Genomic DNA, 14,630 nt, shown 5'->3' on the forward strand with positions numbered 1-14,630 from the left:
TGCGGGGCGGGTGCCCGCCTCCTTTGAAACTGGCATGGAGGCGGGTTGGGGGCGGGATGGTGTCGGGACCCCTGATTTCGGGATTTTAACCCCCCCCGCACGCCTCCAAACCCGACTCCACGGCACAATGAAAATCCTGCCCAAAGAGTTCCTACATAAGGCACTACCATATCATTTTGTTTTTAAATTACTTAATTTTTTTTCCCTCAAATATTTTCACTTTTTCCAAAAGACAGTACAATCAGATGGCCTGATAATAGAGATATGTTTTAATTCAGTCACAAGTATTGACGACCATCATTTTCAATCACTGCTGCATCCAGTTCGAACAAGTCGGTTCTGTTTACATCCTTCTTGACTGAGCACTCAGGGTGTCTCTTTGGAACGGATCGATTCTCAGTCTGGCTGCGATTCTCTGTCTAGCTTTTCAGTATGGAAATGTTTCAGGCAGTTGTGGAACCAGGAGGCTTAGCTGAGAGATTCTGGGTGAAGGAACAACAGCATTAGAACCAGTGGTCAATATAAAATGCCACACTCTTAACAATGAGACCATTATTTCAGTGCACAAGACACATCCACAATAGCCTTCAGATATTAAAAGATCCCTTTGGTGCCAGTCTGCTCATGTCAAGGGTCATTGCAGAGACTTAAGACTTACATAAGAACATAAGAATTAGGAGCAGGAGAAGGCCATTCGGCTCCTCGAGTCTGCTCCACCATTCAATAAGATCATGGCTAATCTTCTACCTCATCTCCACTTTCCTGCACTATCCCCATATCCCTTGATTCCTTTAATATTCAAAAATCGATCGATCTCAGTCTTGAATATACTCAACGACTGAGCCTCCACAGCCCTCTGGGCTAGAGAATTCCAAAGATTCACCACCCTCTGAGTGAAGACATTTCTCCTCATCTCAGTCCTAAATGGCTGACCCCTTATTCTGAGACTGTGACCCCTGGTTCTAGACTCCCCAGCCAGGGGAAACATCCTCCCTGCATCTACCCTGTCAAGCCCTGTAAGAATTTTGTATGTTTCAATGAGACCACCTCTCATTCTTCTAAACTCGAGAATATAGGCCGAGTCTACTCAATCTGTCCTCATAGGGCAATCCCCCCATCCCAGGAATCAGTCTGGTGAACCTTTGTTTCACTCCCTCCATGGCAAGTATATCCTTCCTTAGGTAAGGAGACCAAAACTGCACATAGTACTCCAGATGTGGTCTCACCAGGGCCCTAAGTAATAGCAGTAAAATGTCTTTACTCTTATACTCAAATCCTCTTGTAATAAAGGCCAATATGCCATTTGCTTTCCTAATTGCTTGCTGTACCTGCATGTTAACTTTCAGTGATTCTTGTACAAGGACACCCAGGTCCCTCTGAACACCAACATTTCCCAATCTCTCACCATTTAAAAAATACTCTGCTTTTCTATTTTTCCTACCAAAGTGGATAACTTCACATTTCTCCACATTATATTCCATTTGCCATGTTCTTGTCACTTAGCCTGACTATATCCCCTTGAAGCCTCTTTGCATCCTCCTCACAACTTACATTCCCACCCAGCTTTGTATCATCAGCAAACTTGGATATATTACATTTGGTCCCCTCATCCAAATCATTGATGTAGATTGTGAATAGCTGAGGCCCAAGCACTGATCCTTGCGGTACTCTTGCTGCAGTTATACAGGGTACTGGTGAGGCCACACCTGGAATACTGCGTACAGTTTTGGTTTCCATATTTAAGAAAGGATATACTTACTCTCGAGGCAGTTCAGAGGAGGTTCACTCGGTTGATTCCGGAGATGAGGGGGTTGACTTATGAGGAAAGGTTGAGTAGGTTGGGCCTCTACTCATTGGAATTCAGAAGAATGAGAGGCGATCTTATCGAAACATATAAGATTGTGAGGGGGCTTGATCGGGTGGATGCGGTGAGGATGTTTCCACTGATGGGTGAGACTAGAACTAGGGGGCATAATTTTAGAATAAGGGGCTGCCCTTTCAAAACTGAGATGAGGAGAAACTTCTTCACTCAGAGGGTAGTAAATCTATGGAATTTGCTACCTCAGAGAGCTGTGGAAGCTGCGACATTAAATAAATTTAAAACGGAGATAGACAGTTTCCTAGCAGATAAGGGAATTAGGGGTTACGGGGAGCGGGCAGGGAAGTGGACGTGAGTCTAGGTTCGGAGCAGCCATGATCCTATTGAATGGCGGAGCAGGCCCGAGGGGCTGTATGGCCTACTCCTGCTCCTACTTCTTATGTTCTTATGTTATGTACCCCACTATTTACAGCCTGCCAACCCGAAAATGACCCGTTTATTCCTACTCTCTGTTTCCTGTCCGTTAATCAATCCTCAATCCATGCTAGTATATTACCCCCAATCCCATGAGCCCTAATTTTGTTTAATAACCTCTTGTGTGGCGCCTTATCGAATGCCTTCTGAAAATCCAAATACACCACATCTACTGGTTCCCCCTTATCTATTCTGCTAGTTACAACCTCAAAAAACTCTAACAGTTTCATCAAACACGATTTCCCTTTCATAAATCCATGTTGACTCTGCCCAATCCTATTATTATTTTCTAAGTGCCCTGTTACCACGTCCTTAGTAATAGATTCTAGCATTTTCCCAACTACTGATGTCAGGCTAACTGGTCTGTAGTTCCCCATTTTCTCTCTCCCTCCTTTCTTAAATAGTGGGGTTACATTTGCTACCTTCCAATCTGCGGGAACCGTTCTAGAATCTATGGAATTTTGGAAAATGACAACCAATGCATCCACTATCTCTATAGCCACTTATATAAAAACAGAAAACACTGGTAAACATTCAGCAGGTCAGGCAGCATCTGTGGAGATGAAAACAGAGTTAACGCTTCAGCTCAAAAAAAAACATAGAAGTTAGGAGCAGGAGTAGGCCATTCGGCCCTTCGAGCCTGCTCTGCCATTCAATGAGATCATGGCTGATCATCCAAATTCAGTACCCTGTCCCTGCCTTCTCCCCATATCCCTTGATCCCTTTAGCCTTAAGAAATATATCCAACTCTTTCTTGAATATATTTAATGAACTGGCCTCCACCGCCCTCTGTGGCAGAGAATTCCACAGGTTCACCACTCTCTGGGTGAAGAAATTCCTCCTCATTTCAGTCCTAAATGGCTTACCCCTTATCCTTAGACTATGACCCCTGGTTCTGGACTCCCCGGCCATCATAAACCTCGATGACCTTTCATCAGAACTGGAAGAAGTTAGAGATGTAACAGTTTATAAAAAAGTACAGAGCCAGGGAAAGGGGGGGTGGGGGGAAGGTGCGGGAGGAAAAAACAAAAGGGAAGGTCTGTGATAGGGTGGAGGGCAGGAATGATTAAATGACAAAAGGGATGGTGGTGCGAGGAAAAATGGGGGTGGTAATGGGACAATAAAGAAACAAAAGCTGGGTCCAACAACAACAGAACCAGCACGGTGGCATAGTGGTTAGCACTGTTGCCTCACAGCGCCAGGGACCCGGGTTCAAATCCGGCCTCGGGTGACTGTCTGTGTGGAGTTTGCACATTCTCCCCGTGTTTGCGTGGGTTTCCTCCAGGTGCTCCGGTTTCCTCCCACAGTCCAAAGATGTGCGGGTTAGGTTGATTGGCCATGATAAAAATTGGCCCTTAGTGTTAGGGGGGATTAAATACGTGGGGTTACGGGGATAGGGCTTGGGTGGGATGGCTGTCGGTGTAGGGACCGGGTGCTAGGGTTTGGATGATCAGCCATGATCTCGTTGAATGGCGGAGCAGGCTCGAAGGGCCGAATGGCCTGCTCCTATCTTCTATGTTTCTATTACCAGCACCTGCTGTCCAAGAAATTGGGAGCGGTGGTTATGATCTGAAGTTGTTGAACTCAATGTTGAGACTGGACGGTTGCAAAGTGCCTAATGGAAAGATGAGGTGCCGTTCCTCGAGCTTGCACTGCGCTTCATTGGAACAGTGTAGGAGACAGAGGACAGATATCGGTCAGAGTGGGAGTGGGTTCACCTTGCATCCAGCAGCGATTTCAAACACTTTCTCAGTGGATATGGAACAGGTCACATCCAATTCAAAGCTTCACATACAACAGATGTCAACCCAATCTCCAGAATAGCCCATGCTACTGCACTACTGCGGACACCATCTATGCCTTAATAACCTCTCTTGAGCATGGTGAGTTAGCCCAGTGGGTAGCTTCATTCAATGCCCTCAAGTTCACTGCAAGCTGCGAGATTTAACTCAGAACATCAGCAGTCCTCAGATGAAGCAGGTGCACATCTCATCTGTCTGTATTTGGACCCAGAGTAATGAAAGAATGGCACTTTAACCCCCCCTCGCCCCCCCTCCTAGTCACCTGTCAGGAACATAACACCACCTAGAACAACAACAGGCCATTTGGTCCATGAAGCCAGTTACATCCAAGTCCATATATCATTATTCTATTGTGGACTCCCCCGCCCACCCCCAACCACCCAACCCTGACAATCCCCTATTAATCTACCACTGTAAAGAACAACAAGTAACTTTCCATACCTTCTCTGAAAAGAAATCAGGCGGTGCTATTAATATCTCGACAACCCTGAACTCCCCTTCTCAACAGATGTTGATCCCACTCCCTTTTAAAGGCGTCAAGTAATCCTCAATTTAACTACCTTCTCTGGGCATCTGTCCCACTTGTCCTCTAGTCCAATGTGCATTGTCTAAGTGAGGTATTGCAGGAATATCTAGTTCCTATCAAGAGACTGAGGTCGACTCAGGCGATCAAACAAACGATGTTTAATGTAAAACTAATTGAGTTTAACAAACAGTTGCAAGAGAACTACGAATACAGGTCTAGTCAGTTTGGAGGCTCCACGAGGACTGCTTGGGCGGTCCCGTGGCTGGCGTCATGACGTCATCATGTTTTTCCCGTCGGTGGGGGATCACGTGATGAACGGCGTGACGTCATTGCGTTTGCCCGCGCTCTTAAAGGGACCGCGCTCTGTACATGCAAACAGTATATACAAAGATACAGACTCAGGCTGTAGCTAACATATTGTTAAAGGGAATTATATACATTTGATCGGAGTCCCTTAGTGGCTCCGCCACAGTATCTTCCTTACTTCTGTTTTATTTACGTTTTTCATTGCTTTTAAAATCTGAAGCATGTTTTCTGTCAGCCTGCTTTTCTGTTAAAATAAGATTAGCTGCTTGAGCCTTTCCGTACACTGTAGTCCTCCATCCCCCCGCCACCCCCCCCACCCAAAGACCTGGAATCATTCTGGTCACTCTTCCCTGAACATTTCTAATACATCTATGTCTTCATTTGAGGCAGGGTGACCTAAACTCTGCATACTATGCTCCAGAAATGGCCTCACCACTGGTCTGCATAATGTCAGATTAACTTGTTCTGATTTATACTCCAAAGCCTATCTGTCTTATTGATAAACACCTTCACACTGACTGCTTCTTACAAATCCTGCGGTCTTCAGATTTTCATTTTTTGATATTCCATAGTATGTCCTCAAGCATTTTTCTCACCGCGGAGGTTCGGCTGCCAGGCTTGTGATTACCAGTGCGCGCCTTATTCCTGGCTTTCAATATTTCAACTACTTTTGTTGTCTAAGAGTCTTTTAGTTCCACTTGTCTGGGTTAGTTTGAACCCATGTCACAGAAGTGAATGGTCATTGTTAAGACACATATCTCAACCAGTCAGAAGGCCACTGCTCCAGGCTCAACAGACATACATAAAAATTACAACAAAGAAACAGGCCATCTGGCCCAAATAGTCTGTGTCATCCATTACCCTCCACGTGAACATGCAGTTCTAATCACCCATCCTGTTCCCATAGCACTTCATTCACCTACCCAATCTAATCTTGACATAGTCTCTGCCTTAACCACTAACCCTGGAAGTGAATTCCACTGCCTTGCAACTCTGTGTAAAGAAGTTTCTCCTGTTCCACGTTCTACATTTCTCACAGTTAATCTTGTATCTATGTCACACCCTTTCATAATTTGTTTTCATATTTGTACTTCCTCATTCCCGGCCACATCCTAGTGAATTTGCATTATTCCCGCTCTAAAACCTACAGGGGGAAAAATTCAGTTGATTTGCGCCTCACATTAGCACCCGAAGAGGGTGCTAACGTGGCACAAAGCAACTAATGCCTGGGCGCGGCGCCGCGAAATTCAGCGGGAGGTTAGTGGCGGCGGAAATATTTAGTGCCCCGCGGCGCTGCGCCTCCAGCGATGACGTCATCGTGTGCAGCACCCCGCTCGCGCCCCAGCCACAATCTTCGGTAGCGTCCCCTGACTTACCGCCGGATGCTATGTCCGACATGGTGAAGGGGGCCTACCTGCGGCCGGGGTGGCGCAAATTAAAGGGGAGGTGCCGGGCAGCCATTTTTGTTGATGGCCGCCGGCCAGCACCTGCCCCCGGCCTCCTGTGCAGCACCCCCCCCACACCCCCCCCCCCCCCGCGGAGTGCCGGCTGCGCTCCGTGAGCCTGGCACTTCTCTTGAGTGCCGGGCTCTTTTGCCGGCACTCTGAACCCTGGTGGCCCAGCTGGGCCCGAGGTCGCGCTGCGCTAGGCCCCTCCCCTTTTAATAAGGGGAGGAAGGCTTTCAGTACCACGGCGCGACGTGCCACAGCGCGTGGCGCTGCTGCACGTAGCCCCGCGATATTCACTCTCAGTGCCCCAAGAGGGAGTCGGGGTGTTTCCAGTGGCGCCCCGCCTCCCTCTTGGTGCACTACCAGTGAATTTCAGCTGCGGGGGCGCTAATTTCTTCGGGGTGCTAAAAGTAGCGCCCCGGCGAAGTTAGCGCCCCAAAGGGGGCGCGACTCAATTTTGCCCCCATAGTGTACAGGTCAATATTGCACAGAATACACTAACTGAGGTCTTATTAAGGTTACATTATCTCTTGGCTTTTATATTCTTTCCCTCTTGAGATCAAAACCTATAATTCTATTGTCTTTCTTTTAAAACTGCCTTATCAACCTTTAATGTCTTGTAAACCTCTACCTCCAAATCTCTCTGTACTTCCACAGCACCTTAATCCAGTGCACTGTCTGTCATTAAGACTTCATTCAATAAAAAATGCTACATTTGCGTCAACTTAAAGCCACATGTGTTATGCATTGGCTCCCTGTAGGAATTGGGGTGTAAATGGTACAATCTAAATTCCTTTATGCATTCAGACAGAAGAAACCATCTTATTGGCTTGAACTGCATTGAGATCTGAGGTAAATAGCGATTATGCTCTTTACTACAATCTCTGCGTTTTAAAGAAAAAGTCAACCGCTTACCTTATTCTTTGTCTGGTTTTTTCAAGTATTTCATCATAACGCTATTAATGTCACCAGCCGCTGACTTCTCTTCAGTCTCTTTCTCTGCCTGCGTATTCAAGTCTTGATTTTCCATTACTCTAGCAGATGACCTTTCATCTCTTGACCTCCGAACTCCAGGACGGTTCTTGATGCTATCTGCACTTTTGTAAGAAATAGTTGAACCAGAGGATGAAGAGGAGTCAGACATGTTAGCAAGGGACTCTCTGTCTCCTTTAGACATGCATGGCCTGACCGCCATTGTCTTTTTTAATGGGGCCAAACTGGAAGTATCTTTGGAAAGCAACTTGTCAAAATCAACAGTAAGAGGTCTAGGGTCTCCCTGGCTAACCTGTGTGGTTCTGGCTGTGTTGTTTATGGACTGGGACCTTCGTATTGCAGGAAGAATATCATTGTCATTATCATCATCCTTTTTCCGCTCAAAGCTAAGGCTCGGAAGCTTCCAACTGGACTTCTCTCCTTCTGTATCTTCATTAGGAAGACTACTGAATCGTTTGCTTTTGAACACGATCGGTTGACTGCTAAGAACCTCATCAATATCTTCTTCTAGTGATAGCTCAAGCCACTTGCGTTGAGGCTTTAGCCTAGGAGGAATTGCTTCATCTGTTTCTCTCATAGAGAAACTTGGCTTTTGACTGGCGGCACCATAACCAGTATGAGGTTCAACTAATGTCTCAAATGAACCATATCTGTTTGTTTTAGTTGTGGCAGTAGGTTCAGGTCCTTCACTGCTAACTGGCAAAGACCGGAGACTGGCTGAACGGACTAACCCAGCCCCTCCTTGGTGGCCACCGGCAGAAAAGCCTCGAGTCTCTGAAAGACTCCGAGTCTCGAATCTCAGCAATGAATCATCATCATCATCATCTCTAATGGTTGGACGCTTTCTAAGTGATGAGATACCTGCAGTCTGGTAAATAGGTAGAGGGGAACTGTCCTCCATCTGGAGTCCAATCTGTTCTCTTTCACCGACACGCTTCCTCCTTAGTTCCTCAACAAATTCAGACAGAGCAACCGAAGAACTTGGGGACTTTTCCTCTTCTGAAGGAGGTCTTCTTCTGGATAGAGATGTCGGTCGGTCAACTGCTGTCTGGTCGGGGCTCTTCCCAAATTCTCGGCTTCTAAGGCTACGCATGCTTACTGAAGAGCCTGGTCTTCTGCTATTTTGATCCATACCATCTCTGACAAACCTAAGGAAAGAAAAATTTGACATAATTTTAATGGACGGGTGTCCAAACGATCCAACATTCACACATGCAAGCCACCTGTTCTTTAAAGGAGAAAGAAAACTGTAGGAAATAAATGTTCCCTTATTATTCATCATGCTCCCTTTAGTTGGTGAGACCACACCTGGAGTATTGTGTACAGTTTTTGGTCTCCTTACCTAAGGAAGGATATACTTGCCACAGAGGGAGTGCAACGAAGGTTCACCAGACTGATTCCTGGGATGGGGGGATTGTCCTATGAGGGCAGATTGAGTAGACTAGGCCTACATTCTCTGGAGTTTAGAAGGATGAGAGGTGATCTCATTGAATCATACAAGATTCTTACCGGGCTTGACAGGGTAGATGCAGGGAGGATGTTTCCCCTGGCTGGGGGTTCTAGAACTAGGGTTTGCAGTCTCAGAATAAGGAGTCGGCCATTTAGGACTGAGATGAGGAGGAATTTCTTCACTCAGAGGGTGGTGAATCTTTGGAATTCTCTACCCCAGAGGGCTGAGGAGACTCAGTTGTTGAGTATATTCAAGACAGAGATTGATAGATTTTTGAATATTAATGGAATCAAGGGATATGGGGATCGGGCGGGAAAGTGGAGATGAGGTAGAAGATCAGCCATGATCTTATTGAATGGCAGAGCAGGCTCAAAGGGCCGACTCCTGCTCCTATTTCTTATGTTCTTATGTTCTTTAACAAAAACCAATATATTTACTTTAGAAAAGTTCGTATTTTTATACTTGGAGTGGGATCCCTAATGCAGCTGTTTAATTGGTGAAATCATGGTGATGACGTTGTGGGCTTTGACCTTCGATCGCATCCAAGACCCAACCAGGTCAATCTTTGATGCAATTTTCTTGCTAAACCTCTAACATTTCTAGTACTGAGATGAATGGTCTTGTCAAGTAAGGGTTAAAGAACAGGTCCACACTTCCTATTGAAGTTGAACTGAAGTGTTTGTTTCTATGTCGATTAGCTTGCATCCACCATTCCTACTATTCAAGGTCTTTGTCAAGTTATTGATCTGCCCAGCCCCCACCCCGCCCGCCCCCCCACCACCTCCGCCTCCATTGACATTTTTTTAAAATGCAGTCCCCCCCGCCCCCCAAAAAATGGTAAGATTGAATAATCGGACTCATAACTAAAATAGTCACATTATCATCAATTGTCTGTCGACTTTCATAAGTAACTCAAACAAAACTCAGAATTCTCACAGACAGTGAACCAGAAAGTGGGTAAGCTCTTAACATACTAACTTTTAAAAATGTTAGAGAGAGTGAAACAAAGATTGGGGCTCTCACATGGGGAAAAGGCAAATCTGAAATAAAGATGAACAAACTTTAAAAATAAGGGGTCGGCCATTTAGGACTGAGATGAGGAGAAATTTCTTCACTCAGAGGGCGGTGAATCTTTGGAATTCTCTACCCCAGCGGGCTATGGAGGCTCAGTCGTTGAGTATATTCAAGGCTGAGATTGATAGATTTTTGGACTCTAGGGGAATCGAGGGACATGGGGATAGTGCAGGAAAGTGGAGATGAGGTAGAAGATCAGCCATGATCTTATTGAATGGCGGAGCAGGCTCGAAGGGCCGAATGGCCGACTCCTGCTCCTGTTTCTTATGTTCTTACAAATTAAATTTACTTTTACAGTTTCTTAAAAATTTTAATTTTTATTAAATTGGATATATTTGACACTCCACAAAATTAAAGTTAGCTGTTCAGGGCCCATAACCTTTGTTTAGCAGTCAATACACTGTTAAAACCCCAGTTACACTTAATCCAGAAGGGTTTAACTTTTAATGGGGTATTTAACAGCGTAATTACCATGGAAAAGCCTAAGTTTTCATCGGTTTCCCCAATTTCACAGAGTACACTGATTGCCGGTTCTGTGGGGGATATGGTGGGGGGGGGGGCGGGGGGTGCACAGTGCAACCCATGTCGGAGCAGAGAATGATTGACCACGTCGTCAGGATTTCCAGGTTAGGCTGCGCACGCGCTAAATCCCGAAGTGACGGTGAATGCTGCCAGATCGCCATCATCAGGGCCCGCAAACTCCGGGCCAATATAACGTAAAGAAACAAAAAAATGCGCAGGCAACCTATTAGACACCTTGGCGTTAAAAGAACAAAAATTAAAATGCTGTAAAATCGAAAGAACGACAAAAAAAAAGTGTGCTGGCAATATACAGCAGGTCAGTCAGCATCTGAACGGAGGAAAGGTTAATGCTTCGGTGTAGAGAACATTCAACTGCAACACTATGTTTACAGAGGTGTTAACTTGTCCTTTTTCTTCACAGGTACTGCTGTGTATTTCCAGCATTTTCTGCTTTTATATAATAAATCTAGGTTTGCTTTTGGCTACATAATCATTTATAGATTAGCTTCAATGTAGGAATTATATTTTTTGTTAAATTCATTCATGGGATGTGGGCGTCGTGGGCAAGGCCGGCATTTATTGCCCATCCCCAATTGCCGCCGCCTTGAATTCAGAACTAACAAATGGCTCGCTGGGCCATTTAAGGGCAGTTAAGAGTCAACCACATTGCTGTGGGTCTGGAGTCACATATCGGCCAGACTGGGTAAGGGTGGCAGATTTCCTTCCCTAAAGGACATTAGTGAACCAGATGGGTTTTTACGACAATCCAGTAGTTTCATGGTCACCATTACTGATACTGGCTTTTTATTCCAAATTCATTATTTGCATTTAAATTCCCCAGCTGCCATGGTGGGATCTGAACTTATGACTCCGGATCATTAGTCCAGGCCTCGTGGATTACTATACATAACCATTATGCTACCGAACCCTCTATATTACTATTAAAAGGAGTGAAAGAGCAACATCAATAGGAACACCAGGAGAAGCCCTGATTCTAGATATGTAGAACTAGTGCACGTGGAATTTGAAAGGAGCATCACAATTGCCCATCCCTAACTGAAAGAACAATTTCTTTAAAAAAAAAGTGTGGTAACAAACTAAAGGAAAAATAGGCAAACTTTCATTTTAAAAAGCGGATAACTGAAAGCTAATGTAAAAGCCAGTCCGAGAACTACAGTCCTGCTACATTCAGGGAATGGTTCTGCAGGCACAGATGGCTAGCATGATTGAGATGGGATGGCCTGTAATCTGCAAAATGAAATCCAATTTCTCTCTCAAAAAAGGTTCCAGGCTCTGGGCGTTCCCACATTGCGTAGAGCAGCAAGCTTGGGCTACTATTGATGTTTTTATCTCCAGCTGCAGATAGGATAAACTAATTTCAGTACAGTAACCTCTGAATAATCTTGAAATTGGTTAGCGCAAGCCACATGCTATGTCCGACTTCAGATACGTGGACCAAATGTTTTGAAACTCGTGGTGCAATATCTCCAGAGTGGTTGGTTGCACAATTCCCAGGCAGGAGTCGGAGAGTTCAAGATTTCCAGCTCCGACACCGACTCCAGCGAGTGTTGCACTGATCCCTCTCTCGTGTCTTGCATATATTGCCACTTTGGAAGCGCGCGCAAGCACAAGAGATTATGGTTCAATTTTGCAGGATGAGGTTATTTAGGTTAAAATAAAAGTCTGGTGAAAACAACCAAATTATTATTTTATAAAGTGGGCAAAACCTTGCTGGAAAAATAAAAGCGAGTTCACGTCGCACGCTGTTATTAATGCGCAAATCAGCCGATTAAGAGATACGGTGTGAGTTGCGAATCTCCACAACTTAGAATCATAGAATGGTTACAGCACGGAAGGCGGCCATTCGGCCCGTTGAGCTCGTGCTGACTCTCAGCTAGTCCCACTCCCCCGCCCTTTCCCCGTAGCCCTGCAATTGTTTTCCTTCAGGTACTGATCCAACTCCCTTTTGAAAGTATGATTGAATCTGCCTCCACCACCCTTTCAGGCAGTGCATTCCAGATCCTAACCACTCACTGCGTAAAAAAGTTTTTTCTTACGTTGCCTTTGGTTCTTTTGCCAATCACCTTAAATCTGTGTCCACTGGTTCTCGACCACTCTGCCAATGGGAACAGTTTCTCTCTATCTACTCTGTCCAGACCCCTCATGATTTTGAACACGTCTATGAAATCTCCTCTCAATCTTCTCTGCTCCAATGAGAACAACCCCAGCTTCTCCAGTCTATCAATGTAACTGAAGTCCCTCATTCCTGGAATCATTCTCGTAAATCTTTTCTGCACCTTCTCTAAGGCCTTCACATCCAGAAGGTATGTGTGGTACCCAGAATTAGACACAGTACTCCAGTTGGGGCCGAACCAGTGTTATATACAGATTCATCATAATTTCCACATTTTTTTACTCTATACCTCTATTTATGAAGCCCAGGATCCCGTAAGCCTTTTTAATTGCTTTCTCAACCTGCCCTGCCACCTTCAACGATTTGTACACTCTGTTCTTGCACCAACTTTAGGATTGTACCCTTTAGTTTATATGTCCTCTCCTCAGGCTTTCTACCAAGATGTATCACTTCCTGGGCGATTTACGCTGCTCCGCCATTTCCCTCACACAAAGAACAGCTCTCCCTTAGCCTCCCCTTTATTTTTAAGACCTTACTGGATTTGTACATTAGTTGCCCATTAAACTCGCCACAGAAAGTTAGGGCCCATAATTAATAGCGTAAATACCCCTTTAACGATGTGATAATTGTTAATGCAATGCTAATCAATCTCTCCTGCCCAGAAAGGGAACAATTTAAACTGTTGAGTCTCATTCCTCATGTAGTAAATTCTTAATAGATTTTAGAAATTTAAAATCTTTAGGGCTAGATTTTCAGTATAGCCAGTTTTGGGGCGCTAACGTTAGAGCGCCCGCCCCAAAGTTGCGCCCCCTTGCCGGAAATTCAGTCGCTTCGCCCTAAGAGGTTGCTGGAGCGCTAAAAGAGGCGTTCCACTACTATCTTTAGGCGCTAAGCCGGCGGTGCAGAGGGATAGCGCCGAGGCGGGGCGCAGCGCGGGTGCGGTCATTTTTTGACTGACAGCAGACCCCGTGGCGCCGACCAGCTCTTAAAGGGGGAAGGGACGATTTGGTCTGCTGCCACGCCCTGCACACTGCAGCTTTGCAAATAGGCCTCAGCACTGCTGCTCAGCCCCAGGGAGTCATGGCAACGCCAGAGAAGGCCCGTGAGCGTGCCCTGCGCTTCTCAGAGCGTGATCTGGGAATAATGGTGACAGCTCTGGAGAAGAGGCGCAGGATCTTGTTCCCAGAGACTGGGAGGAATCCGAACCACCAAGAATACACCAGAGCCTGGAAGCAGATCGCCAACAGGGTGACGTTCACCGGCGATGCCCCCAGGACCCACAAACAATGTCGGAAAAAATACAACGACCTGACCAGGATTGTCAGGGTGAGTACCCTTTCCAGTCTCCTCCTCATTCTTGCATGTACACCTGACATGATGGGCAAAGGGAGCTGAAAGTCCTAATGGCCAGCCCTCAGCCAGCAGCTTTGGGACAGTCATGAGCATCAATTGGCCATTCTGCACTCTACACTCTGGCCAAGCTATTCCACCATGGGAGGCAGTGCACAGTACATCAGGGCTACACTCTGGCCAAGCTATTCCACCATGGGAGGCAGTGCACACTACATCAGGGCTACACTCTGGCCAAGCTATTCCACCATGGGAGGCAGTGCACACTACATCAGGGCTACACTCTGGCCAAGCTATTCCACCATGGGAGGCAGTGCACACTACATCAGGGCTACACTCTGGCCAAGCTATTCCACCATGGGAGGCAGTGCACATTACATCAGGGCTACACTCTGGCCAAGCTATTCCACCATGGGAGCCAGTGCACACTACATCAGGGCTACACTCCGTACTTACAGCCCGTCCTTTCTCTTGCAGGCTAAAGTAGCCTATAATCGCCAGGCCTATGCCAGGACCAGGGGAGGCCGCGCCAAGCTGCAGAAGCTCACTCCCCTGGAGGAGCGCGTGAGTGTGCTCATGGGAGCCCGGCTGATCGTGCCCACAGCGTGCGGAGTAGCCGACCCTCCACTGCCCGGCAATGGTAAGGACCTCGCCTTTTGGCCCTCTTGCGTCGCACTTGCGCATCCGAGCTACCTCCTTTGCCACTGTCCCACCAATGCGCTGAATGCCACC

The 14,630-nt window shown here is 46.2% G+C and overlaps 1 protein-coding gene across 1 annotated transcript in view; it reads right to left on the reverse strand.

The window, feature by feature from the left end:
• Positions 1-248: 248 nt before the first annotated feature.
• LOC147103587 (unconventional myosin-XVIIIb-like) overlaps positions 249-14,630 on the reverse strand; it is a 409,691-nt gene continuing 395,309 nt past the window's right edge. Inside the window, exons 45-46 of the mRNA XM_085962172.1 lie at positions 7,291-8,516; positions 249-482 (exon numbers count right to left, since the gene is read on the reverse strand). Of these exons, the coding sequence (XP_085818298.1) occupies positions 7,292-8,516 (1,225 nt within the window). The 3' untranslated portion in view covers positions 249-482; position 7,291. The remainder of the gene's footprint in view (positions 483-7,290; positions 8,517-14,630) is intronic.

The sequence above is a fragment of the Somniosus microcephalus genome, chromosome 19 (assembly GCF_052327205.1).
Source record: "Somniosus microcephalus isolate GS21.2 chromosome 19, FLI_Smic_1.0, whole genome shotgun sequence".
In the NCBI taxonomy this organism is placed as follows: Eukaryota; Metazoa; Chordata; class Chondrichthyes; order Squaliformes; family Somniosidae; genus Somniosus; species Somniosus microcephalus.